The sequence below is a fragment of the Teleopsis dalmanni genome, chromosome X, assembly GCF_002237135.1.
Source record: "Teleopsis dalmanni isolate 2A chromosome X, ASM223713v2, whole genome shotgun sequence".
In the NCBI taxonomy this organism is placed as follows: Eukaryota; Metazoa; Arthropoda; class Insecta; order Diptera; family Diopsidae; genus Teleopsis; species Teleopsis dalmanni.
In genome coordinates this window covers 4,114,847-4,142,813 of record NC_051848.1, presented here as the reverse complement: position 1 = coordinate 4,142,813, position 27,967 = coordinate 4,114,847, and the positions used below count along the sequence as shown (strand labels likewise).

The window sequence follows — 27,967 nt, the reverse complement described above, 5'->3', positions numbered from 1 at the left end:
GAAATGAATATTTACACAAAAAATAGAATAATGTTAAATTAAATAAAAAAAACGACTGAGCAACAATAGCAACAGAAGAAAGCAAATGTAAACAAAAATAACTTCTCTTTACCAAAATACAAAAAAAAAATATAAAAAAAGCGAAACTATAAAGCGAAGATGTAAAAAATCCTAAATAAACATATGCAAATTCGTGTTCTGCTCTGCAAAATATGTGGCGGTGCATACGTTCGTCTCAAAGGCGTGGTTCAGTTACATATCAGAAAAACGCTTTTCACAAAAAAAAAAATATAAATAAATAAAAAAAAATAATAAGCAGTTGAAAAAATTTTAAAGAAACCATGTGAAGCCACAATAAACAAGCAATCTGCAGACAACAGGGCGTATACGTAATGCGATTATTTCGTTTTGATGATATTTAACTTAGTATTCATATGGGATGTGTACGTATCTGCTTTTTAAAATTGATTTTTTTAAGAGTTTTTTTTTAGAAAAGTAATAAACTACAACAACAAAAATTCGTTTTTATATTATTTTTAATCAATTGAATTTTTGACAGACCATACAGCTGTTTCGGATATCACCTATCATCAGTAATCTTTGAAATAATTCTTGTATTTGATTATTCGTAAATATTTTTGTCTGCAATTGTAAGTTTGTCTGCAATTACAATTCCAGAAACTCCAGCTTGACGTGTTATCTATAGGATTTATATCTGCTTTAGTTTTGTTAATTATATTCAGCTTTTCAAAAGACTCAATCACCAGTTTTGACGTCACCTATTGAGAATTCAGTGCCTTCAATGCTACTTAACTATCACTTAGCATGGACTTATATATAATTAAGTTTGTTTTTTTTTTGATATCATCTGTTTTCGTATTATTTTTTAAAATAAAGATTTTTCAGCTATCAGACAAACCACAATAAAACGTTTTTATTTAAAAATTTGAAGCAGATATTTCATCCTTTATTTTAGAATAACTGATGATGTTCTAAAATAAAGGACGAAATATCTGCTTCAAATTTCTAAATAAAAGCGTTTTATTGTGATTTGTTTGATAGCTAAAAAACTTATATATAATGTCAAAGTGCTTCTTACAAAATATATTTAAATATATTATGCGATTCACATATAAATAATTCTGATCTATTGATTTTGTGACTACACATTTCATTATTTAAAAATATTACTAATAATAATAATATTTTTAAGCAATATCTATGTATTGTTTTAACTTAAGTAACTCAAAACATTTTTTCTTGTTTTTTTTTATATAAATCTTGCCATATATCACACAAAATTTAAACGATGATTTATACACTCCAAAAAATTCTTCGACTATATGTCATACTGTTTGACAAAAAATGAAATTTGTTTATGACTGAACACGTCACGTCACATGATGACACTTGAATACTCGCAACTTACACAATGTGAACGGCTTCCAATACTCTACAACAGATCTTTCCAAAAATAACATAACCAATATAAAGGAGAACAATTTCCGGGGACAGGACAATTTAATTGAATTGGATCTTTCCAAAAATAAAATTCTACGTATGGCAAGTTCAACATTTCGTCATCTGAGAGTAAGTTTTTTTCTGAAATATTTTATTACACATTTTTTTAAGTTATATACAAAAATTGTGTTTTATTTTTAATTTATATTTTATTTTTAAATAAAATTTTTTATTTGATTTTCTTCTTATTATTTTATAACACTACTTAAAATACTTAAAAAAACAATAAAGAATTTAATAATCTCTTAAAATACTTAACAAATTCCTGGCAATGATTTTTTCTCTGCAACAAAGTGTGTGAAAATAAACTGCCAATGTAGAAAAATGTAAGAAAAATCATAAAATTTATACGAATTTCATTAAAAGTGCTATTCAGAATATAAATAATTTTAATAACGACATTATATAAGAAATTGAAAGAATGTTCCTTACCATTAATGTTACTGAGCAAAAGATATCCTCAATATTCTCAGCTAAAGTTTTCGTTGCAAGCACTGCATTTTTATGAGTTTACTGTAGCTGAAACTGCAAACTGTATGCACTTTTCAATAATATACAATGTAATATCCTTTAAGTCCAGCTCATCTGCTGCTGTCGTTGCAAGTGTCATAAATTTCAAGAGTTTTTCATACTACAGTATGTTGCACTTGGTATGGCAAATTAAATTTCACTTGTTGTGTGCCAAACCAAATACACTTCAACCCTATTCAACCCAATTCAATCCAAGCCAGCCAGTTGTGTATCCAGCCAGTAGCTCATTCCAACGATTCCACTCATGTCATCATTTTCAGTTGCCGGTTTTGATAGGAACATAACGCAAACTTTATTAATGTAGAATTTTAATTTCACTTCGCCATTTTCTCCATTTTCTCACTGTTAATAAACTCATGTTTCAGGATCTGCATCCTGTATATCCTTACAGTTTTTCAATTAATTTTCAAAACTATAAGCAAACAATTGGGTTACTTAAGGTGTCTTTAAGTGTACATTAAATCATATCGTTAGCTACATTATGCATACATATATAATCGTACATATATATATGTATGTAAAGTAAATAAAAAATATACGTAAAGGTTCTTCAAACTCTTGAAATATGCATTCATTCTGTGGATGTGGCGTACTTAAAATTCTTGGTTAATGGCGGTTTGGCTGTAGAGAGTAACCAAGGTTTTCCTGCCCACAGAATTTATTACCAAAAAAACACGCAGAATTACAAGCAATAAAAATCTTTATATTTATGTTTAATTTAAAATCATTTTTTGTTAATTTTTTAATTTTTATTAAATTTATTGTATAAAATTTTATTAATTTTATTAATTTCATTAATTTTTTTTACACAAACTTGTGCTCGGTGCGCTTTGTAAATTAATATTAAATTTTAATTGCCATTGTAAATCCTTTTCTCATCCTTTCCTTTATGCGCTGAATGTATGTACAGGAATTGCAACGTCTTAATTTGGCAGATAATTCAATTGTAGAATTAACACAGAGAAACTTCTTTATGCTCAACAACTTAAAGTATCTCGATTTAAGTGGAAATCCGTTGCAAGATTTACAGCCGGATGTGTTCCGTGATGTGCCGGTAAGTAAATTTGCATACTTAAACATGGGTACGCATGTGAAAATCAGAAAATAATTTGCATTTTATTCCAAAAAAAAATGAATAAATAAAAAAAATAGTGTTTTAATTAAATTTTAAATTCAAAAACAATTTATTGCTCTTAAAAGTATTTCCAATAAAAAAAAAAGAAAATATTTCTAATAAAAAGTTTCTCTTCATTCCCCTTTTATAGGAATTAAGAATATTCAAATGCCGCAATTGTCAACTGAAGAAAATCAATCCACAATTGTACAATTTACTACCAATGTTAACCGAATTGGATTTGGGACGTAATGAGGTAACTTTTCTTCACAGAGCAAGGAATAAATTATTCCTTTTAAAAAGTTTACAAATAATTTCAACACCCATACAGCATTAAATTCATCTATAAATTTTTATTATAGATAACGACATTTTTTCTTAACAACAGTTTAAGTATTGGAAGCAAATATTTGAGTCAACTCTTGTAAATATCTTAGAGCAAAGTGAAGTATATATAGGTCAACATTGCTTTTCTGTTACTTAAGTACATATATTTTGGCAAAGTTTCAATTTGAAATTTATAGAAGTAGTAAAATGTATTAAATTTTTTAATTGATTTTAGTTAAAGATATAGCATAAGAGAAGGGTATAAAAAATCCGAACGATATTCACACATATCCTTATACATCCTTTTCGAAGTTCAAATTGAAAATAAAAAAATATTCAATATATAAAATATAGCATTGGTGATTGCTGTTAGGATGTTGTTTTGATATCGTTGGATTATCCGCCTATATGATTTAAACGATAAACCCCAGAAATGAAATCCGTGAGGCCAAAGTAAACGTAATACCTGTATGTATACCATTAGCTTGTTTTCCATTCACATAACAGAATGTTTTCCAAGTAGCCATTTAATTGAGTTGAACTTGACCTTTAATTCTTGACCTTTTTTTGACATATTTCGCATCAATGACTTAGAATCATAGTGGTTTACGCAAGTTTCATTCACTATTTGTGATCAGATGAAACAAAATATACTTTATATCTTTACTTCAATGCTGCAGATGTTACAGAAAAGCCAGATTTGAATATTTTTTCCTATGATGCTAACGATTGCGACACCCATTATTTACCTAGATTTTTGAAATCCCAATATTATCATAATATATTGTCCACTATATTTCATGAAGAGCGTAGAGTTTTTATGAAATCAGTAGATAAAGTCACAAAATCATATCCGAATATTTGAAATAGTTTTCTATGTTCAGATAGTTTTTGAATGTTCTATACAGGAATCATCTTCAAAACTTTTGTGACTGGTTTTATAAAAATTAACTCACTCAAAAACCATTGTTTTGAAGAAGAAGATTTATCTGACACTTTAACTATTCTAAAATGCATTTTGTTATTTTTACTTGTTATTTTTGTTACTTTTTTATTGTATGTAAGGTATTCTTCTTCAGCAGAACAGAGTTGAGATTGTTGGTTTCATATTTAAAAGGTCACCACGGACTTTGTTATCACCTTAACAAAATGGGTCTGTCCAAAGAGATGGATTGTCGACTTCGCTTTGTGCGGTTAGTGATTACTCTGAGATTGGATAGTGCTAAGTAGGGTAGCCTGTCGGTTTTCGCATATAGCTTTAGAGCTCAGTCCTTATGTATTTTTTGACCGGATCTATTTTAAAGTCTCTTAGCATAACATTCGTGCGGATGTAGCATGGAACTTGTATAAGTAGTTTAAATTTACTTAATTAGCCCACATTATTATATAACAATAATATAGATTAAGTAAAAATAACCTTTAAATAAATTACCTGTAAAATTCGAAAAAGTGTAGAAACCTTAAACCGGTGTTATTCTCAATAAATATATTTTATTTCAAATCAAATGTGATATGAAATAAAACTATTTTTGTATATTCTTCCATTTAAATTTAGTTTAAATTTTTGGACAAGGACGAGTTTCGCGATGTAAAACGCCTAACAAAGGTTCTTCTCGATGGCAATCAATTATCTGTCGTTGTCGATGAGCTGTTCCGTATGCAAAAGAGTCTCAATCATTTAGGTAAGACAAAAACTATTAAAACTAAAAATGTTAAAATCTATTGAACTTTAAAAAAAGTTTTAGTTCTTTTTAGTTTCAAGAGATTTTTCCATTTCCTTTATTTTTTTTTTGTATGGATTTTATCTGGGATGAAAAATTTTTCATTCTGTTTGAAAATTTTCACGTAATTTTTTTTCTTCCAGATTTATCCTATAATCGTTTGGCCAAAGTACCCAATGACTCCTTTTTGCATTTGAGCAATTTAACATTTTTGGATTTATCGTACAATAAGCTGGTGCGACTGGAACCGCAATCAGTGCGACGTTTAGGCAATTTGCGAACATTGAACATCAGTGGAAACACACAAATGGATTTGCATGAAATGCGTGAAACTTTCGAGGTGGGTTCATTTAACATAAACTCTCCACCCAGAACTGTGAACAAGGAAACGTTCACACTTTTTATGTTGAACATATTTGACACTCTGTCATGTCAGTCGTCTCTCAACTAAAATTTAATACGATTCACAAATTTTTACAATAATTTCATTGTTGACTTTTCAAAAAGCAAAGTTTAAACAAATTAAAATTACAGGGTATGAAAATTATGTTAATAAATGGAATCTTCATCATCTCCAAAGTGCAGACAGAAATGAAAATTCACAAATTTCAGAGATATTTAAGAGAGACTTTAAAGGAAATGTTTTGTCGAAAATTAATTTAGTAGGGAACTTGTAATTAACTTTGAAGTTTGAGAAATTTATTTATACTTTCCCGGTATTGCTTTTACGGTAATTTATTTTTATCAAAGTATTTATTTAAAATTAATAAAACAAATAAATTTGTTATAGAATAAGGTGTTTAAAATATTTAAACAAGATTTCGATTTTAGTAATCAAGTATTTATAGATTGTGTAGACTTGTTTGGATCTTGTTTGATTCTTCAGAGCTTTTCCTTTTATTTAATTAACATACATGCGCCATTTTGTTGAAATACACACGAAATAAAAAGTTGGCAATTCCTAAAATATATTAATTATTGGCACAATATTTATGCACTTATAAGCATTTTCGACACACTTAGCATTTAGTCCAAAAAGTAGATTGGTAAACACAAAGCACCCTTAATTCTCATTCAGCTTTAAGATATGTAAAGAAGACTCCATAAACATGAACTTTACAGGTTCTACCCTCCGTCTAGGTCATACAAATGATCTTACAAAGATAAATAAATCAAAAATACGATTAAAAATATAACACTTTTGCACTGGAAATTAAGCATAGATAGTGTCAGACGGAACCTAGGATCTTGCAACTGAATAACATGAGCCCATATTCCAGTTCAGTGCAAAGATTGTTTGAAAAAAACCAATTTGAACTTTATTCTTGAAAAACATATATATTGTCTTCTTTTTCTCTTCTTTTTATATTTGTTTTTAAACAGAACCTATTACCATCATCCATTTTACTCGAAAAATTTAACATAAAATTCCATATACAAAAAAATTTTCACAATATCCAAAATTTTATGGCGACTTTTTATTATATGAGGTTAGGTTAGATAAGGTTACCCCTAATCTAACCCTAATGCTACCGCATTATTATAAACCCAAGGGTTAAAACCTTTGGTAAAACTTATGATGCTATTTAAAGCGAGGTCCTGAAGTTCACCAAGATCCTCAAAAAATAAAGCCCCTATAATGTTAAGGTGGCGCCGTGCATGTGCCGGACAGAAGCACAGCGGAAGGGAGGCACTTTCATCACTTAATGATGATTAATTTTTATAACAATTTTTTGTGCAAAATAAGTTTTCATACCAGATTTAAGTAAAAACTTCACTTTATGTGAAATTTTGACGAAAGATACGTTACATCAATTCAGCTTCCCTTCACTCTTTTGAATGTAATTATCCGCTTTTGATGTTCAAAACTATTTTTCAAAATATTTGAAATGTAAAAACTAGAAAATATTTAAATTGAATTTTTGATAAGCAATAAAATTGATTGATTTACATTTTTTAGTATTAATCACTTCATTTTTTTACAGCTCATACCACAGTTGACGCATCTCTCCATTGCTGACATGGGTATACTGCCGATGGGTTTACTTGTCCCATTCAAACAATTGCGTTATTTAAACATATCTGGAAATCATTTGGACAATATGTCATTACAAGTAATCGATCCATGCAGGGAATTGGAGGTATGTTGATAACATTTAACATTTCAAAATGCAATTGTTGCAATAAAAATTGTCCTATCATTGTTAGCAGCATAGCTAACAACAATGATGCGACAACGGCAGCAACAGTATAGAAACAACAACAGCAATGACATTTGCGAATATATCGTTTGTTTGTTATTTTTTTTTTTGTTTTTGTTATTTATTTTGTATCTAACTACTCGTATATATATATGTATGTATGTCTTCATGGTATGCTGCTAAATGCTGTCACAGCAACAGTAACAGCAACAGCAACAGCAACAATGGCTGTTGCAATACAAATTACACGAACTATGCACTTTGACAAAATTTAAACAAAAACTAACAACAACAACAACAACAACAGCAACAATGAGTAAAGGAAAAGAAAATAATTTAAACAAGAAAATCATTTTTAATCCAAAATGTTGCAAATTGCTACAAATACTTATACAAACAAGAAAAACAACAAGAACAACCGATATGCTGCTAACAACGTTGGGTACGTAACAACAGCAACGCAGCAAGTACAGCCAGCCAGCCATCAAATTAAATACAAATACTAGTACGAGGGAATAGGGTACCAGCTGTGCTGGTAACACAGAACACTCAAAATCGCACTTGCATATTGTTTTTGTCATGGTAATCGTAGTCGTAGTCGTAGTCGTTGTCGTCATCATTGTATTTGTTATTCTTGCTCTTGCTGTTGTTGTTGTTGTTTATTTAATAGTTACTGTTACTGATTTGTTATTGTTTTAACACTGTTGTTATTGTTGCTGTTACAACTGTCAACAATATGTTTGCGTTGATGCTGATAACTTTTTGGCCAATTGCAAATCCTTCACACAAAATTCAACAATTGCACTGCACACCCCCTCAACTTACCCGATATTTCCACAAACAACAACACTAGCATTGGCCAAAAACAACAATAACAATAACGTTCAAATGATTGCAAATAAGAAGCAATAAAAAAAACCAAAAAAACCAAAAAAAAAGAAAATGTTTGTATGCAAAAGTAAGGACACAAGAATGTGTCCAACTTTTGTTGTTGTTTGGTTTTTTTGTTTTGTTTGTGGTAATATACAATGTCAATTGTGTATTTATGTGCGTGCCAAGTGTGTAATACTGAATGCGTGTGTGTGTGTGTGCGTTATCTGCTTGTTAGCAAGTAATAAATTGTTCATTTGCTTAATAGCAAACCAAAGAGCTCCGTTGCTCTTGTTTTATTATTGAAAACTTCTTTCCGTCCTTGTTGTTGCTCTTTTATCAGAAAACCACAGCGCCTCTTGCGCTCTTGACCAATTTTTATTAGATTTTTGTTGTTTGGATTGTCTTTGCTGAATTTTGTGCAACATTTCCGAACGCAATTTTATGTTGCACATCTTTTTTGGGAATTTGTTAGCAAAATTGCAATTTTATTGCTTTTTAAGCCTTTAATTTAATTGAATTAGACTGTGCCCAAGTTGTGTCTCGAAATGTTTTATATCCTTTTTGGGTTTTCATCTGTTTCTATACGTAGATTAATTCCTTTGCCAGTTTTGCAAATTAGGCATAAAATTTTAATAACAATTTTCGATAGAACTCGAGGGTTTCGTCACTCGCATAAGGGTGTCCTTCAAAAGCAGACGAGAGTGTGCAAATGCATTAAAAATGACAATATTGAACAACAGAGGCTGAAAGTAACATTGGTGAAGCTTAAAGTGCACTTTGCGATTTGGAAAAATATGATTTTATGATAACAATTTTGTTGACAATATATGGTCGTTGGCAAGGAATAGCATATTGGATGGTTCTTCCACTTTAAAGTAAAAGTAAAGAAAATTTTACAATGAAATATTAAATATAACATATCGATTGCGAAGGTGTAAGCATGCATATGAATAGGCAGGCATGTCCAGCAATCGAAACCAGATTCACAATTTGATAAACTTCTATATATTATAATATGAATATTAAGCAGTCACTTCGTGGGTGATAAGATAACGTTAGGTTGATGCAAAGGATCTACTTAAACCTATCGATCCAAGGGATCAACTTAAACCTATTGTTCTACAATACAAAAAAGTCAGAAGTTTTTGGTTCATTAATCATTAATAAATGCTAAAATGCTTTTTAGAGACAGGTCCTAGAGTAAGCTAAAGTCCTTAAAAAGGAAACCCCTAATATAGTTAATCGGCTCCCTTTGTTGCTGAGCAATAACAAAACAGATGCGAGTTATTTTCATCGTACTCTTTACGACTACGACAGAAATGATTACATATGGAAATAAACTTTCTAACATGGTTCTCTAATCGACTGTGACCCGTCAACATACCAAAAACAAATCTGATGTCTTTACCGGTTATTTCAATTAAAGTACAAGATTCTTTCTTAAAAGCGCGCGGCCAACCAGCATACAGATGCCTGCATTTTATTGAGTCCTCTCATTGTTTATTTAATTGCTCAGTACTAATTTAAGGTTTCATTTGAATTAACTTTTCTTAACCATAATTTCCCACGACGAAAAACTCTTTATATGTCGCACATTCCCCTCAATCCTTTTTCTGACTTAACCCTTAGTCAACCCAGTATATCTGTTAAATTTTTCAGAAACTTGTCATTTATTTTTAATTACATAAAATTTTGTTCAACGTTTGCAAGTAGGCAAACGAGGACTCTTAATTCTAAGCAAGTAATATAAATATTGCTGATGAGCTGTGATAAATATGCTTGATCAAAAAAATCAAATATGGATGTTATGGGTTTCAGATCAAGCTTAACGAAATTCCGGAAACGAAATTGCAAACAAAGTTGCGAAAGAGTCAACAATATCATTGGTTTAAAGTTCAAAATGAAGAAGAGCCGCAATGAAAACTATTTACAATGGCTGCCATAATCGAAATATTATAAATCAGATACATAAATATGTGAAGTATTGGAAAACTTAACGAAGCTCTTGCAGACAATTTGAATCATTTATTTTCAGCTATAGCTCAGTTACTAGAATCTTTCCAACACCTTTAGTAATATCATTGATTTTGTAATATCGATAAGACATAATTCTTAAATTTACTTTTACTGTATGTAGTCACATTTGATATTTCTTTATGGTTTCGTTTATACTATATGTTATCATTCAGTGTTTGGGGAGCTTACCCCGGGCATTTTACTTGTGAGGCTTGTTAATGACCGTTCCATAGTGGTTCAGCTTTTCAGTTTTGCGTTACAGTGTGTTCAGAAGGTATTGTCTTCAAACTTTAGGAGATCCTCGATTCTTCTTAAGTACTGTACTATTCGTTCGTGGATTGTCAACAGCATGTTTTGTCCTCATTAATCATTAAATCTGAATGTGTTACTAATTTTTTTTTTTTTTAATAGGGTATATAATAGGGATTATATTGTTGAATGTTTTTAATTTTTTTTTTTGTCAATTTTACATAAAAAATGTTACTATTGACGTTAAAGGATTATTTTCATAAAATATCTAATATGACAAATAATAAAGCGAATTTATTTTCAAATTAATTTTATTTTGTTCTTTTTTTTTGTCATTACAAAATTAAAACATTGTCCCTTTTGCTTTATCTGAGATTACTATTCTTTTAAAGTAAATTATTTTTGTTCATGACATTTTAAAACTTGGAACAAATACTCTGCAGCTTGTGTACGTGTTCCACAAATTTTGTGAATAATCCAAGGATAATCTAACTGTTGAATAAGAACTGTAAGAGAATGTAATAGTTTTAATATTTAAAATATTTTTAAAATGAAATTAAAAATATTATTCTTTTTTAAAAATACTTGTGTTGTTGTAAAAAGATTTTTCTACTTTTAAGTGCTGTATTTTTTAAGCAATTGCAAAAAGGAGAATTCTTCGAATATCCTTGTCAAACGAAATAAATTGCATTTTTAATTATTTATTTTTTTTGTTGTAAATATTTTTTTGTTGATTTCTTCTTCTTGTTTCTTCTTATTAATTTATTTTCCTCTCACATTCTTCTTTTCATATTAATTTCCTCCACCAATTGCTGCTGTCACTCCTACAACTACTGTTACTGCAAACGTTGCACGGCTGCATATCCTGCGATTATTGTGAATGCCACACTAAAAACGAAACAACAATATAAAAAATAATTTTACATATCACCTTTTCACATTTTCACTATTGCTCTTCAATGGAATATTCAACACGTCTTGTCTTCTACGGTGCCTTCAATTCGTTCCACTTAACGCGATTCACTTCAACTCAACTCAACTCATCCGATACCGACTGGTTCGCGTGAAATGTGTAATGTGTATTTCGCATGCGAAAAATCCAACTTTTGGCTGTGCTTCTGTACGTTAATAGTTTTTGGATTTATCGCGAAATCAATTGTACGGCATCAACGAGGACACAGCATTAAGGATACAAGGGATTCGAAATGTGCGCCTGGATAACAATCCGCTTATATGCGATGAGTGTCACATGGGCAAATTAATAAATGTTGTGAGACATGTAAGTATATTTTTTACTTCTTTTTAATATCAAATTTTTTTTTCTTACATTAAAGAAATAAGAAAAATAAAAGCTTTTTTATTTTGGAATTGTCAGTCACTACGTTACCAGCTGCCGTGAATATATTTAGTATTATTTAATGCAAAAACTATAAATTTTTAAGTTATGAAAAAAGTAAATGGGTTTCGTGAGGAGCAATATTGATTTTTAAAAAATGTTGTCTGTTCATAGCTTGCTTAGGCGCCTATTGTAGGAATTATGATTGCAAAAATAATAGATTAAAACGTTAGAGTTATGATACACCTGACTAATGTACTGGCAATGCACAAAGACGTGGGTTTGTAAGCACTGAGATTGATATGGACTCATTAAGGTTACGAAGTTATAATCTGCCAATTGGGCGGCTAGAGGTTTGTGACTAACCGTCACTGTGTTCGGCATCGCCGTTGATGTTTGGGAGGTACTGTGGAGCAGCGACCGATCCATTTGCATGAGCTCAGAGGGATGGTATACCTGCTGATTTATATTGTAATACACCCGGATAGACGTGTAATGTACTGAGGGCATGAGTTTGTAGCCATGGGCTGATGGTAGATATGGGCTGATGAGAGCCACAAAACTTCAGGCTGCTAATTGGCACCTTAAGGTCTAAACACGAAATCAAAAATAAAATGTGTTTAATAATAAAAAGGAAGAAAAAAATAATTTAACAACAATTTCAACAGTTTCTTAAAAATTGATAGTAAAAAAAATGTTATGAATTTTAATAAATAATATGAATTTTACACAAATTCTATAAATTTCACAAAACTTTATGAATATTACAAACATTTTTTAAATTTTACAAAAGTTTTATACTTTTCCAATAAAAATCATTTCAATTTAATATTATATTGATGTATTTAAAAGATACTTTTAAGTAGTATTCTTTTCTTACACATCATACATCTTGGTATATATTGAATATCCCCATATGCTTTCTTTTTTTAATACATATTTCATATGATATAAGTATTCTCCTATTATCAATACTCCTAATGGAGCCACACTTTTTTCACAAATAGTGATTCAAACACATTCAGCAGTTGTTAAACCATTTATAATATAATATGGCGAACATTTATTTAAGTAGGTATTATGTGCACCCTGTACGATAGTTCTGTCTAGCAAACATATATCACTGAAATAATGCTGTTAAATTAGAACCGCTAGTGCGTGTAAAAAATTTCACTTTTTCGGAAATAACAGATAGATATATATTAGATTAATTCAAAATGTTCAAGCAATAATATTGAAGACATCTTACATAGATCATGTATTATAAAAACTTTTATTGCTATGATGTATGAAAGTCATATTGCGAATTTTTATATGAACTTATTTAAGTATAACCATTATGCCGAGTATTTAAAAATAATACTATAATTATTATTTGCATACAGTTACAATGGAAATGGGATGCCTATCCAATATGCTTTCTACCAAAAAGCCTAAGAGGTGCCGAAATAACCGATTTAGATGTTGCTGTACTAGATACTTGCTTAGAATACATCACCGATGAGGAACAAAATGCAGCAAGTACTTCACATAATTTTCTTGAACGTGGTAAGTTATGTGGAAGAATATCCCTTTCAATACGGAAACATATAAATATTTATAACCAAAATTATTGCAGCAAAAACTATATGAGAAATGTGTGCAGTTTATTTGAAGTTGCAGTGTACAAATTCACGTTGTATATATAATATTTAACTTAAAAGAATTCTTCTCATATACACAAATCCATTACTTCCACTACTTTTAACTTGTGGAAATGTGAAAATATATCCAGAAATGCTTATACATTTTTTAAGCACAATTTCCATGCTTCATGTGCCTTTTTATTTAAGGATTAAGAATGGATTCCGCACACGAATAAAATTTTTCACTTTAAAATAATTTCCGCAACTTTATTTACTAATATTTAATAATTAAAAATATGCTCTAGAAAAAGCAAAAAAAAAAAACAAAAAACGCTAACATGAAACAAATTAATTTTTCCCCAAAACAATGTATCTAAAACACACAAATATATGTGTTCATATGTATTAATGTATATATATGTATATATATTAAATCCTATCCGTCTGTACACACAAACCATAATCCAAATGTTATAAGTACGGATGGTTTAGATACGGAACATTATCCTTATTTAAAGCATAATGTTTTTTTTATTCTTTTGTATATATTGTACACATTATACGTATATATGAAATGTATATATATATAGATATATATTTTTGTATTTTTTGATTATTTTTTAAATTCCTATTTGTAGGTGGTCTTAATACTCTCGCTATATTGGGTGGCATAATTTTCGTTTTAATTGCCATTATTATCCTGGCTATGTTTGTTTGTTTTTCGAAGCATCGTGCACGTTACTATACACGCGAGGATCGCATTAATAGCAGTGAGTATATGTTTCCAAAGTTTTTTTTTAGTTAATAACAATAAATATATTTTGAAACAATAATAAAAACAAAAAAAGAAAAATTTAATTTATAATATTTTATTGAAATAATTTTTGTGAAATTATGTCGTCACGAGTACATTTTATGTCAGTAAATTAAAAATCCACCTATGTAATCATAAAATGTTATATATTACTTAAAAGTCTGAGTTATATGCATAAATGACTATATAGAAGACATTCAAACTTTATTTAGTGCGGTTACTGCTTTCGAATCCATGCAATATGAGCTTTTAAATATATTAAAAGAGTAAGAGTTTATCTCAATAAAACTGAAATGAATTTAATTTCACTATTCTATAAAAATTGTTACTTTTCTACTTTTAGTGACTATACAAGATAGATAATATATTACAACGTGATTACTTTGAAAACTCTCTTGATCGGACAGTCATCGCCATCCAACTTTTCTTTGTTTAAGAGAGATTTTTGAACAAAAAGTCGTTCCAAATGACAAAAAAAATTTGGTTTTAAAAAAATTAGCCAGTCAGGAAGACAGGATATAGAATCCTAACTGGAACTTCCATGTAATAGCGAAGCTGGAACTGGTACACACGTTCCAATTCACTTCTTATTCTAGACCGATTTATCTCCAACTTATCAATAAACAAAATTATCTTAACAATGAATTCATGTTTAAAATAAAGATATTATTTGTTAATTGTAATTGAAGTTTTAAATAGTAATAATTATTATTGCTAGAAAATCTCTCATCACAATGGCTAGTTTCAATATTTGAACTAATTTATTCACAAACTATATTAGAGTTTAGCTAATTATAAAACAAATAAATATAAATTTATATTTGGAAGATTTGGGATGAGGAGAACGCTTACTTATAGAGACTTTGTTCTACCCCGGAACTATGTGTTATTCGGGATAAGGCTTTCATTGTTGTGATCTGCGTTCAGGTTCCTCTATTTTTTCAGTTGGTTGTCCTTCGCTTGTAATAATATATTTAATTAGTAAATAATGTTATGGAAATTAACTTTATTTAATAAAAATAATTAATTAAATAATAAAGATAATTAATAATAATAAAGATAAAGACAGTTCTCAATTAAATATAAGCAATCCAATCAAAATATCTCATACTAAACTATTGTTTTCTTATAAAATGTTGTGGATTTTTAAAAATATATTAAAATACAAATAAAAAAAAATTATTCGCGCTTTTGTCTTAAATTTGGTAATAACCGAAACGGTTGTATGATCAGCCAAAAATTCAATTAATTAAAATAATACAAAAAGAATTTTCGTTGTTGTTGTTATTCTCTACTTTTCAGAACCTAACTACCAAATATACTAGTTTTTATTAAGTAAAGTAGTCACTTCCGTTAGTCTTCTTCTTCCTTCTCATTACTTTGCTCCAGACAGAACGTGGTGATTCCGTCAAAATACAATTTATATTAAAAATATTAAAATAGTAAATATTCGAACTATAATAAAAATAATGCATAATAATACTATATTATATATAATATCTATAATTAAATAGTATTTTTAAATATATACAATATATCACACTAAGAGATTGCAGTTGTACAGGACTTTGATAAATTTTTCACTGGTAGGGTCAATATCATCAAAGCCCCAAAACACCTGTTGGGTCAAGGTCCAGTCTTTATTTGTTTCAAATTCGCCATTATGGGCTCCCTAGTCTTGAATTTACTTAACGATTCATCGATTTATCCAAGGGGACATCAGCCTGTCACTGGTCAAGCTAAACTACATCCAACTTTAAACTGTGATATCCTGTTATTAAATTTCCTCTTACTCATACATATTCAAGGTGATATCAGAATACTTGTTGTGTCACTGTTCAGGCTTATACACATCTAGTGTTAATCTTATAAGCTCCGTATTCAGTTCAAGATATATCCAGTATTTAAATTCACATTCATAGATATCATACACAGATGATAACAGATATTTATATTCTGTTATCAAATTCATGATAACAGAATACTTGTTGTGCCACTGTTCCGCTTTATACATATCTAGTTTTACTCTTATGAGCTCCGCATCAAGTTAAAGATATATCCAATATTTAAATTCAAATTCATAGATATACTGCAAGTGCTAAGAGTGTACTTATTGAATCACTGTTTAGACTTATACACATCTAGTTTTAAACTTATGAGCATCTCTTCCTCTTACTAAAATTACGAAGAACATGAGAATTTGACAGACTTACCAATATCGCCTTATCAAATCTCAGAATGGTTACAGGCTCCTCGGGGAGGTATACAAATCTGAGATCAAATATTGTTTAATCTGATGAAGTGATAAACAATAATCCAGTCAGGACATAAAGAGGGATTTTGAAGATACCTTGCAGTTAATAGAGAGTAAAAGTAAAAGCTTCAACAAAATAATGAGATCAAAATGGCTTTTTTTAACTAATTCATGAGGACTGGGTCGTTCTTTTACTTCGTCTGCCTACACACCTATTCATTAAGTTACGAAATTGTTCAGAGCTGTAAATTTTTATATAACTTACTATATATAGTTTTTAAAATTTTTATTATATTTATTAAAAATTTAAACTCTTTAAAGTGTTCGGCAAAAAACATATTGCATTTTTCAATTTTGTTTTTTCAAGAATTTTAGTCAAATTTCGACGTCAACAAAATCTTCATGTAACCCTGACCCATAATTTTAAAGAACATTTTTAAAAGGGTCATTTTTTTAACGACTCAGAAGACTTAAGCTATGAATTTATATTTTTATTACATTTTAAATGAAACAATTTTAACCTTTGTTTTCAATTTAAGAGAATACAACGAAAATGTTAATTTTTTCTGAATTTATGTGCGAAGCTTCCAAAAACAACATTTATATATATACATATATATATATATATATATGTGTACATGTATATACATGTATATGCAGATATATATATATAGATATATATATATATATTTGGAAAACAGAAGTAAAATGCAAACTGTTAAAATAAAGCAGTGAAGGCGTAATTTATAAAATAAATCAGGCATCACTGCGCCAGAACTGATGGCTTTACTCTCGCGGGCATTAGGCCAATAACTTGAGGGAAATGTAAACAAAAAGTTCTGCTGAAAGTTAAATAAGAAAAATAAAATGTAGCAGAAGTTGAAAGGCTAAAGCACAGGACAATTGGTATACAAACAAGCAAGCAAGCGAGCAGGCAAGCAAGCAAGCAGGAAACGGAAGTGAAAAATTTTGCACTTAATTAATCAAAACAAGAGTAAAGCTTAAACAATAAACGTTGAACGCGTAAGTTAATTAAGGGTCGAAAAGCAGTTGAAATAATAAATGCGAATGGACAGAAAAATATATTAGTGCATCCAGTCAGTTGAACTTCATGAACGTTTAATACCTACTACTTTTCCAACTTAAGTCATTTATTAAAATCCAAAAATTCTACAAAATAGACAAAGGCAAGTGGAATGGCAAGTGGAATGGCAAGTCTGGCAAGTTGAGAGAGTGAAATGCATTTTATTAAATAAAATATTTAAATTTCTTTTAGAAATTAAAAAAAAGCTTTTACATATTAATTTATTTAAAAATTAGGTAATTTTTATTAGGTTAATTAGTGAAACACATAATACCACTTACTATATAAGTTAATTATACCCATTACTATAATTTAATTTAATTTTTTTATTATTGAAAATAATTTATTAAAACTAATATAAAATTTTTATTAAGTTAATTAGTAAAACATAAAATACTACTCTGTACTCTGTAAGTTAATTATAGCCATCACTATATATTAATCAATTTTTATTATTAAATTTCAATTTATTAAAAATAATTTAATTTTTATTAGGTTAATCAGTAAAACACATAATACCATATACTATGTAAGTTAATTGTAGCCATTACTACGATTTAATTTTTATTTTTATTTTTTATTTTATTTTATTGTATTAAGAATAATATGAATTATAGGAAATATGAACAATAATATTCTTCCGCTTTTCCTTACCGCGCTTAGCGACCTTGTAGAGAAACATTTGCATAGCTTCTTTGTAAAATTGCATAAATGCATAACAGATGTCTCTACAAAAAGAATAGCTTTGAAACAAAAATTGGCAACTTCCAAGAAGATAACCTTTCAATTCGTCAAATTTTTGTGTCCAAATAATACTGGAGTTTATAGGCTCGTTCTTATTTAAAAACAAGGCAAGTGCTTTGGTTAGTGTCACTTATTAAACAAAAAATTGACAAAAAACCTGGAACTTGAGATTGTCCAGTCTTGTCCACTTCTGGAATAACACTATTAGTCATTGCTTCTAAGAACTGTTGCCATAACTTTGGACTTTGTTCCATTTCGGTTATATTTATTTGGTCAACCAATCACATATTCTTAATAACGGATATATCTTCTACATGTGAATGTGAATATACATAAATGACAACCAATAAACAATACATGCACAAATGCTGATTTGTTAATAATTCTTCATACAGTATACTTTTAATTCACTCTATTGAAATCTTTAACTATATTAGTAATTTCGTTTATCAACCATCAAATTCTATATAATAAACCGATTTAAAATATATTTTATTGGGATTTATGAATATATCGTATGTTATATTTAATTGGAATATATGAAAAGTAATATGTGATCTAGATACACACTATCTAGATACAAGTTTTTAGATCTATGGTTACAGTTATCGTAAGAGACTGGTACATTTCATCCTAGTACATCAACAGTTTGATTTTATATCGCTGGGACATATGAGATATAAAAATAGTACAAATATAGAAGTTGTTAGATTTGTAGTTATAAAGGATTGAAATATGTACTTAACTGACATGCATACATCAATATGGACTCTTGAACGACTTTATTTACAAAAATATGGTAATAATTATATATATCATATTGTTGAAATTTTTTATTTAAATACAATGAAGGTGTCTATATTGAGAATACCATTCTGTAAACGATTTTAAATATTGTGCTAGACGTCTACGTTTATTTCATTTTCAATATTGACTAAAATATAGCAAATCAAAAAACAGACTATTAAAAAATAGGTTATAAGCAATTTTTTTTAAATACTTAACCCTGTTCTGTCTACTATATCGATGGCATAATTAATATAATGAAAAATAAATTATAAAATAAGATACGAATCTACTTAAAAACAAACCATAATATTTCTTATAGTGAAAAATTTAAATCATCGTAAATATATAAAAAATAAAAATAAAAATAAAAACAAAATTAAACTAACCAAGCCTAAAAAATTAAAAAAAATACATAATTAATAATAAAATCGGAATAAAAAATAAAATTACAAATAAATTAAAATCAAAATAAAGCTAAACAATAAATTACCGAAATCATGAAAAAATTTCCAAAATTATAACAATAAATAAGAAGTAATATTAAAAATTAGAAGTAATATATCCCATGCTAAATAAGCAAATAACCATTAAGACCATGTCTACAAATTATAGACGAATAAAACCAACATTTTTTAATAAATACTTCAGAAATATATCTCTATAAAATCCTTCTAAGTCCTACATAATTAATTCATAAATATGTATATATATAGCTAAAGTGATATAGCATCTAAAATCTTATTGAATTCCTTATCGGTTTTTATATGTCTTAGGGGAATTATTTAATATGCAGCTTGTTAAAATATTAATAGATATTTGAACCAGACGTCTGTTAAACTACTACCCTATTATTTTTTTGTTGTAGACAAAAGTCCTATTAAGTCCTGGTTAATACGAGTATTTAATAAATTTGTGCATTTTATATAAAAACTCCATGTTTACATTTTTTTTGTTTTTTTTTTTAATTTTGTTAGCTAAAGTAATTACATATAATAAATTTAGACCAAAAAGTTTTTTTTTAAATTAACTTACAAATACATTACATACTACACTTTTAATTTTAATATTAATATTTTCCGAGTCAAGTTGTATATCCTTTCACACACGCTTTAAGGACTTGGTTTGCATTAGTTGAGAGAACTACACCCTTCTCGGTTTCATCACATTTACGTTCCATAGGTTTTTGAGAGCTTTCTTTGGTATTATTATCACAAAAATTTCATATGTTTTTATATATTAAACAATTTAAACTTTAAATTGTTTATATATAACAAACAACAAAATTTATTGCACACAATAATACAATTTCATCACATCTGCCTATATTAAATCATAATTAGAAATAAATTAAATATTAGTAAATAAAAATAAATAAATTAAGTAAAGTACCAACCTTTTAAGTTTATTATTTAAAAAAAATACCCTCAGTAATCCGCCTATATATCTTCATAAATATATAATGTACACCGCTCAACAAAGTTTGTGGGTCAATATGCTCCTCTCTTCTTTTTTGTTTTTTTTTTAATTATATGTTTTTGTTTTATTTTTACCAGTATATCCAGTTATTTAAAAATACATATATATATTGAGCTGCGAAAAAAAATTTTTAGATGAAATTACAAAAAATTTACTTATTGTTTCCTTTAAAAGGCAATGAATAGCGAAGTTCTTAAAAATATATTACAAAAAATTTAATAAAAAATTATTAGTAAATAAAGTAAAATAACTATATATTAATAATTATATATAAATTATAAATTTTAAAATATTCGTACTCACTTATATTTCAATTCACATTATCAATAATAATATAGTTAATATAGTAAACGAGTTTTTCTTAAAAATTAAATTTTAATTTAAAATTAATTTATTAATATTTATTTATAATATTACTTACCTTTACACGCATTTCACACATCAAACACAAAGCATCCAAAATATATTGATCCTATTAACATAATTAATATTTAATTAAGTATATATAATAATCATAATTTCTTTTTTACTTACTGTGTAAATTCGCTTCATTATAAATAAGACAATAAATTTTTTTTTATAAAAGACAAACGTCTTTATAATACTTCAAATTCTCATATTTAAAATATATTTAGCCTGTCAAATAAATAATAACAATTAATTATTTCTTTTTTTTGAATTGAATCAAAAGATTTGCTTAGGACAATGAATACTAATAGTTTTTAATCAATACATAATAATGTAGAATCTAATAAATAAAGTATTATTTTTTATCAAAATATATATATATTATTAAAAAATATTACTATTAATGATATTACTTATATTAAAAATTGTATACATTTTAAGGACTAAGAAGTTTGAATACTAATAATTTTTAATCAATAAATTTTAAAAGTATTATTTTTTATTGTAAAAAAATATTGCTATAAATAATATTACTTATTTTTTATCACAATATATATATTAAAAAAAATGTTACTATCAATTTTAAAGACTAAATATATATTTTAAAAAATATTGCTGTAAATAATATTACTTTATTTTTATTAATATATATATATTATAAAAAAATTATACTATACATGATATTACTTATATTAAAAATTGTATAAATTTTAAGGACTTATGAATACTATGAATATGAATTTAATTAAGAAATTTTAAAAGAACTATTTCATATAAAAATATATATTTTAAAAAAATATTACTATAAATAATATTACTTATTTTTATAAAAATATATATTATAAAAAAATTATACTATTAATGATATTACTTATATTAAAAATTGTATAGATTTTAAGGACTAAGGATTATGAATACTAATAGCATTTAATTAAGCAATTTTAAAAGAACTATTTTATATAAAAATATATATTTTAAAAAAATATTACTATAAACAATATTACTTATTTTTTATAAAAATTTATATTATTAAAAAAATATTACTATAAATAATATTACTTATTTTTTATAAAAATATATATTATAAAAAAATATTGCTATTAATAATATTACTTATATTATAAATTTTATAAATTTTAAGTACTTAAGATTATGAATACTAATAACATTTAATTAAGAAACTTTAAAAGTATTATTTTTTATTAAAATATATATATTGTAAAAAAATATTACTATAAATAATATTACTTATTTTTTATCACAATATATATATTAAAAAAAATGTTACTATCAATTTTAAAGACTAAGGATTATGAATACTAGTAGCATTTAATTAAGAAATTTTAAAAGACCTATTTTATATAAAAATATATGTTTAAAAAAAATATTACTATAAATAATATTACTTACATTTAATATTTTTTATATTAATAGACAGCGCATGCTTATCAAACAAAATGTGAATGGCTGTTTGATGTAAATTTTTTGTTTTTAGTTGCAATCAATCTGTTTTTTGTAAAAGTTTCTTTACACGTAATGTCGGCAAAGTAAAATAGTTAATAACTAATAAATAAAAAATTTTATTATATATTTTATTTTAGTTGTTAAATTGACTCAGTTACCGTTCCTTCACAACAGTTTAATAATTATTCTCATAAATCCAAAATCTGTGTACCTTCAGTTACAAAAAGTGCATATAAGTTAAATAAAAGACTTGTAACAACTTATAGATCAACTTACTTCAAAATGAACTTCAATCAATTATATAGGGCCCAAATACTTTTTTATAGTTTTTTAGCATAACATATCAAGTGTATAGTGTAGCTTATCTATACATTGATATGTATGGTTATCAATCCTTAAGTATAAACTTTTCAATAGAATTAAAGCTTTTGATTCCATCACATTGTGTACTGCCGCCATTGCAAATCAAAGACCCTTTCCAGAACGAGTTATTGGTACAAGATCTAAAAGTACTTCTTTATATAGTGTATTATTTAATTTAATATATATTAAAAGCAATAAGTTAATCAAATATGCGGAGTATTTACGATCTCGGTAAGCACATAACATTGTAAAAATGCAAAGCAACAACATGAAAACGGATTTTTAGTAAAACTATTAATATTTAGTTTTATAATAATAGTAATATGTAAAACTAATATATATTACTTATAATTTAACTAATATCATAACTAGCTCATATTAACCCACTCGAGATCATTACCTCTTGTATTCAGTTTTAATCAATGAATGTGGGTTCAATTCTATATAAAATGAATTCAAGTTACAGTCTCTTAGTTGTTAGTTATAACAAAATTTATTTTAAATCATAAATAGGGAGTATTTTTTCATTATTTAGTATATTTAAGTGTAAATTGGTTGAACCTATTTTGAGGTTAAAAATACTTACTTCCAATCGTAACACAACAATATGAAGAAATCAACGTTTTCTATTTTATAGCAATCAAGTACTCTGGTTTTCATGATACTTGATTGGTTTTCTGTGTTCTTTTTTTTTTTTTTTTTTTTCTTAAAATATAAAGAAATTTTTTAATTTTGGAATAAATCGAATAAGAAGAGAGCACTACTTACATATAAAAAAAATGGTATTATTCTTTTTTTTCTTTTTTTGTTATAAACCATTGGTATTGGTTTATAACGATTGAAGAAATTCGACCCTTTTGAAGTAGTCAAATATACGCGTTGGTTTTGGTTGTGCTATATATATATGTTATGATATTGAAAAAAGTAAAATATATTTTAAATAGTACTCACGTTTTTGAGCAGTTTGAGGAAGTAACTTCTTTTGTTTTTCGTTAAATTGACAAATCTGGGTGTACTTTTTCTCAATCGTATGCGTCAAAGGATACAACTTGAAATATCGAATACTGCAAGTAAATATTCGGAATATAATAATTTGTCAAATTTTTTTCACTGATTTTATACCACACACCTTCTCAAAACACAAGACATTTTGTTTTTTTACGAATCAAAAAAAAAAAAAGATTGAAATATTATATGTCAATAATTTTGTTCTAGAGAAGTAAATCGAAACCAACTGTTCAACAAAAAATTTTATAATGAAAAAACAAATAATATTTTTAAGTTGTAATAATATAACTTAAAATATTTCAATGCTAACTAGAAAATTTTTACACACATGTCAAATTTTTGTATCTATTGTATATACAGTAGACTCTCGATATAACGAAAAATATGATGTGAAATCTAATTAGACATTCATTCTATTACATTTTATATGCAACATTCATTAATATAGATAATATTTTTGTTTCGGCGAATAACAAATTATAAATACTTGCCAGTTTGTTATTTAAAGGATTCGTCAGACTCCACCGAACCCTAAATATAGTGTATATATAGGGTCTCTATTCGTTTACATTAAATATATGAGTATTTTAAATATATTAGCATTTTCAAATTTTCATAAAATTCACTTTAGTCTAAAAAGTTTGTATTTTGAACTGTCAAATTTTATTTTGAAACTGTCAAATTTTTTTTTTGTCAAATTTTTTGTTTTTACGAAAATTATGTATTAATTTTGAAACTGGCTTATTGGTCGTAATTATGAATAAAATTTAATTCAGTTTCATAACTTTTCGCGAATGCCAATAATATGATAGTTCTCATTAGTTTTTAAATTTCAAAAATGTTATTTTTTTTTACCAAAAATCATAAATTAATTTTGCAACAAAATTGGTCATTTAATTACAGCACAACTTTATAGTTTTTATTGATATTGTTTTTCGTTATTCCGATTATCTTAGATAATGGAAAATAATTTAAGCCACGATAGCGTATTATCACATTCTATATTTAATTTACAATTTTAATAATTATAATTATAATAATTAGAAAAATTAGAAAACGAAATGAAAGACACGTCAAAGTATTTTCTTTAATTTTCTCACTCACCTTCTCAAAAACAAAGACATTTTGCTTTCCAAAAACCAAAAGGATCTGATAAAATTATAAACCAATAATTTTGTTCCGAAGATACAAATTGAAACCAACTCCTCAACAAAAAATTTTATAATGAAAATAATAATATCTCAAATTACTATGAAATAATTTTGAATATTGCAATGCTAACAAGATGACCCACTTGACCTACTTGATATTAAGAAACTCATCTTCAGAAGGTATCAAAATGATTATTTATATTTAAATTTTACTTCACACTCCATATAAGAAAAAAATACTTATAAAATTCTCTAATGTAATAAATTCTCTATTTTAATTAAATAAAAAAAAAATAATTACAAAAAGTATTAACTGACGTAAAATATGTATATACTGCTAATATAGTAACCTCTATAGACAGGCCGCCGCGTTGTGCTTTGAGCTGTCATCATTACTGTATCCCACGCTGCACTTGAAATCAGATTAAAAGACTCTATTTAACGCAAAAAACCAACTTATTGCGTTCCATAATGATTCAAATTAGGTCCACTTTAGTAATATCTTAGTACAAAAACTTAAGGATCCAGATTATGACAAGTTGTTTATGTATATAGTATATATATCATCTCTATCAAAAATCTAAAGTACACAATTACCACAATATGTGTGGCTTACAGATTGCTATCTGAATGGCACATATGTTATTATAATTTCCTATCTCGCTGGACGTGATATCTAATTTGTACAATTCCTCTTTAACAACCTCAAAAATGGATCATTCATCTCTATAAGTTACCATTTGAGTTGTATCTGCTGACCCTTGGTTATATGGATTCCTGATGGGAGCCTATTAAAACATTACATCGATCTTCTAACTTTTTTAGGACCCATGTTCATTGCACCACAGTTCTATTGTATTCTTCTAGCAAATATAATTATAGAAAACATGATTACTTCCGAATGTCAGAACTGTTGTGAGTAAAATTAGATCAGCACGTAGCCAAGTACAAAGTAGTTGGCACATATCAGGAATTATCAGGAATTAATTCTGTGAATTTTTTATTTATTATTTTACTGTTAAAAGGCATATATTCAAAATCATTTAAAAAAAAATATTCTTACCAATAATTGCAAAGAATTATTTTTCATTTTCAAAATTTTAACTATAAATTTTATCACGTATCTCTAAAGATTTCTACACAATCGTTAAATTTTATGACTTCATCGGACTTATGTCTTATGATTTTAAAAGTATTAAAACTATAAACCCTATAAATCTAAAGCTAAGTTCATTGTACAAAACATTTTTTTTTTTTGGAATAACATTTATCTTTCCTTTACTTCCGTAGGCGAGGGCAAATGTTTGGAAAAGAATTTGGAAGCATCCGCAAATAATGCCAACAGCAATGGTAACAATGCAAACACAAGTAATAATGGCAGCGGTATCGGTAATGGCAGCAACAAAGGCAATCGTGAGGCAACCGGAGGCAATGAAATAAATTTCAAATTTCCCATTGATGATCGCGTTTGTACAATTGATGAGTTTGTTTTGCCACCCGTGCCACCACCGCCAGCACATGAACCACCAAAAGCAATGATAAACAATAGTGGTAATATAATGTATAGTGCAACACCCACTAATGGCATAAACGGCAATGTAACTGCAATAGCAGCTGTAGCAGCTGCCGCAACTGTTATACCACCAGGAGTACCCTCGGTAACAACAACGCTCACGCCTGCACGTATTGTACCAACAAAGACAATGGGAGCTGCAGCAGCAGCATCCACAGTGAATGCACGTGCCACTACCACATTACCACAGGAGACTGTTGTAGTTGTATTGCAATCACCACCACCAGCAATGCCCCTATCATTACCGCCACCACCAACAGCAATTGCAAATGCTGCAGCAGCTACTTCATCATCAACAACAATGACAGGAAGTGCGATAGCCGGCAACGTTGGTCAACAACCGGAGCAGCAATTATTGCATTTGACCACACTTGAGCCATTGGTTAGTGTCAACTGACCTCGGGGTAATATCGGTCATTTTGGTGGCTCAGCCACTGCCATTAATGTTATAGCTGTTGCCATACCAACCACAGCTAAAACAACAATTCAACCAACTGCAAAAACACAAACAACATTTAAAACTATAACAACAACAAGCACGTAGTTAGTTACTTCTTCATTATAATCACAGTCATCATTATCAACATTAACATCTGCAACATAACCAGCAACAACAACAACAACAACAATGGTTGCTGCAATTGCATTAATATAAAAATGGAGAAGAAATTTTTTAAGTAAGCAACGTTGCAGTAAAAAGGAAACCCATAAAAAAGACAAGGACAAAAATAACAGAGAAATATAAGACAAACGTTTAAACAAGATAAATATTGCATTAAGGTAAAGAGAAAAAAAAAAAGAAAAATTAAGTAATATAAGTTAATTAAATTAAGATAGAATAATAAGCGACACAAATAAAAAACTTATATATACTATTTATATATATGGATATATTTAAGGATTTAAGTGTTATTTAAATATACTGCAGTTCAAAAAAACAAAAACAAAATGTAATGTCTTCAAGCTTTCACAATGAAGTACTGCTTTCTAATAACTTTCTCCACTCCCTACAGACAATTTCACCTTCTAGAACAAAGCAAAACTTGGTATTTTCCCAACAAGCATTTATTTTATATATATGTTTATATAAATGTAATTATATACATATATATTAGACTGGCCATAAGTTGTATGTGAAAAAATTTTTTTTTGATTTTCATATGTTTCTGCTTGTTAAAATATTCCTTTTGATGATAAATTAAGGAAAATAAAATTTCAGATCGATCGCATTGTGCCAACCCGTGCCGAGTTGAGCTCAAAGTTGTAAAAGTACCTCAATATAGAAAATCTCATCAAAATTACTACTTTGCTCGTAAAATATATTA

The 27,967-nt window shown here is 27.4% G+C and overlaps 1 protein-coding gene and 2 long non-coding RNA genes across 3 annotated transcripts in view; 1 reads left to right on the top strand and 2 right to left on the bottom strand.

Moving 5' to 3' along the window:
• Positions 1-27,554, top strand: part of LOC119689311 (insulin-like growth factor-binding protein complex acid labile subunit) — a 37,962-nt gene extending 10,408 nt beyond the window's left edge. Inside the window, exons 3-12 of the mRNA XM_038104114.1 lie at positions 1,463-1,590; positions 2,963-3,106; positions 3,318-3,422; positions 5,049-5,175; positions 5,358-5,554; positions 7,200-7,355; positions 11,686-11,832; positions 13,275-13,437; positions 14,153-14,284; positions 26,360-27,554. Of these exons, the coding sequence (XP_037960042.1) occupies positions 1,463-1,590; positions 2,963-3,106; positions 3,318-3,422; positions 5,049-5,175; positions 5,358-5,554; positions 7,200-7,355; positions 11,686-11,832; positions 13,275-13,437; positions 14,153-14,284; positions 26,360-27,039 (1,979 nt within the window). The 3' untranslated portion in view covers positions 27,040-27,554. The remainder of the gene's footprint in view (positions 1-1,462; positions 1,591-2,962; positions 3,107-3,317; positions 3,423-5,048; positions 5,176-5,357; positions 5,555-7,199; positions 7,356-11,685; positions 11,833-13,274; positions 13,438-14,152; positions 14,285-26,359) is intronic.
• On the bottom strand, positions 20,365-20,778 carry LOC119689313. Its single transcript, XR_005253402.1, has 2 exons — positions 20,593-20,778; positions 20,365-20,519 (listed from the first exon to the last, which is right to left on the bottom strand). It is a non-coding gene; the product is annotated as an uncharacterized LOC119689313 (long non-coding RNA).
• LOC119689312 lies at positions 21,004-23,612 on the bottom strand. Its single transcript, XR_005253401.1, has 7 exons — positions 23,497-23,612; positions 22,824-23,050; positions 22,706-22,758; positions 22,494-22,646; positions 21,210-21,311; positions 21,097-21,147; positions 21,004-21,035 (listed from the first exon to the last, which is right to left on the bottom strand). It is a non-coding gene; the product is annotated as an uncharacterized LOC119689312 (long non-coding RNA).
• Positions 27,555-27,967: the final 413 nt, after the last annotated feature.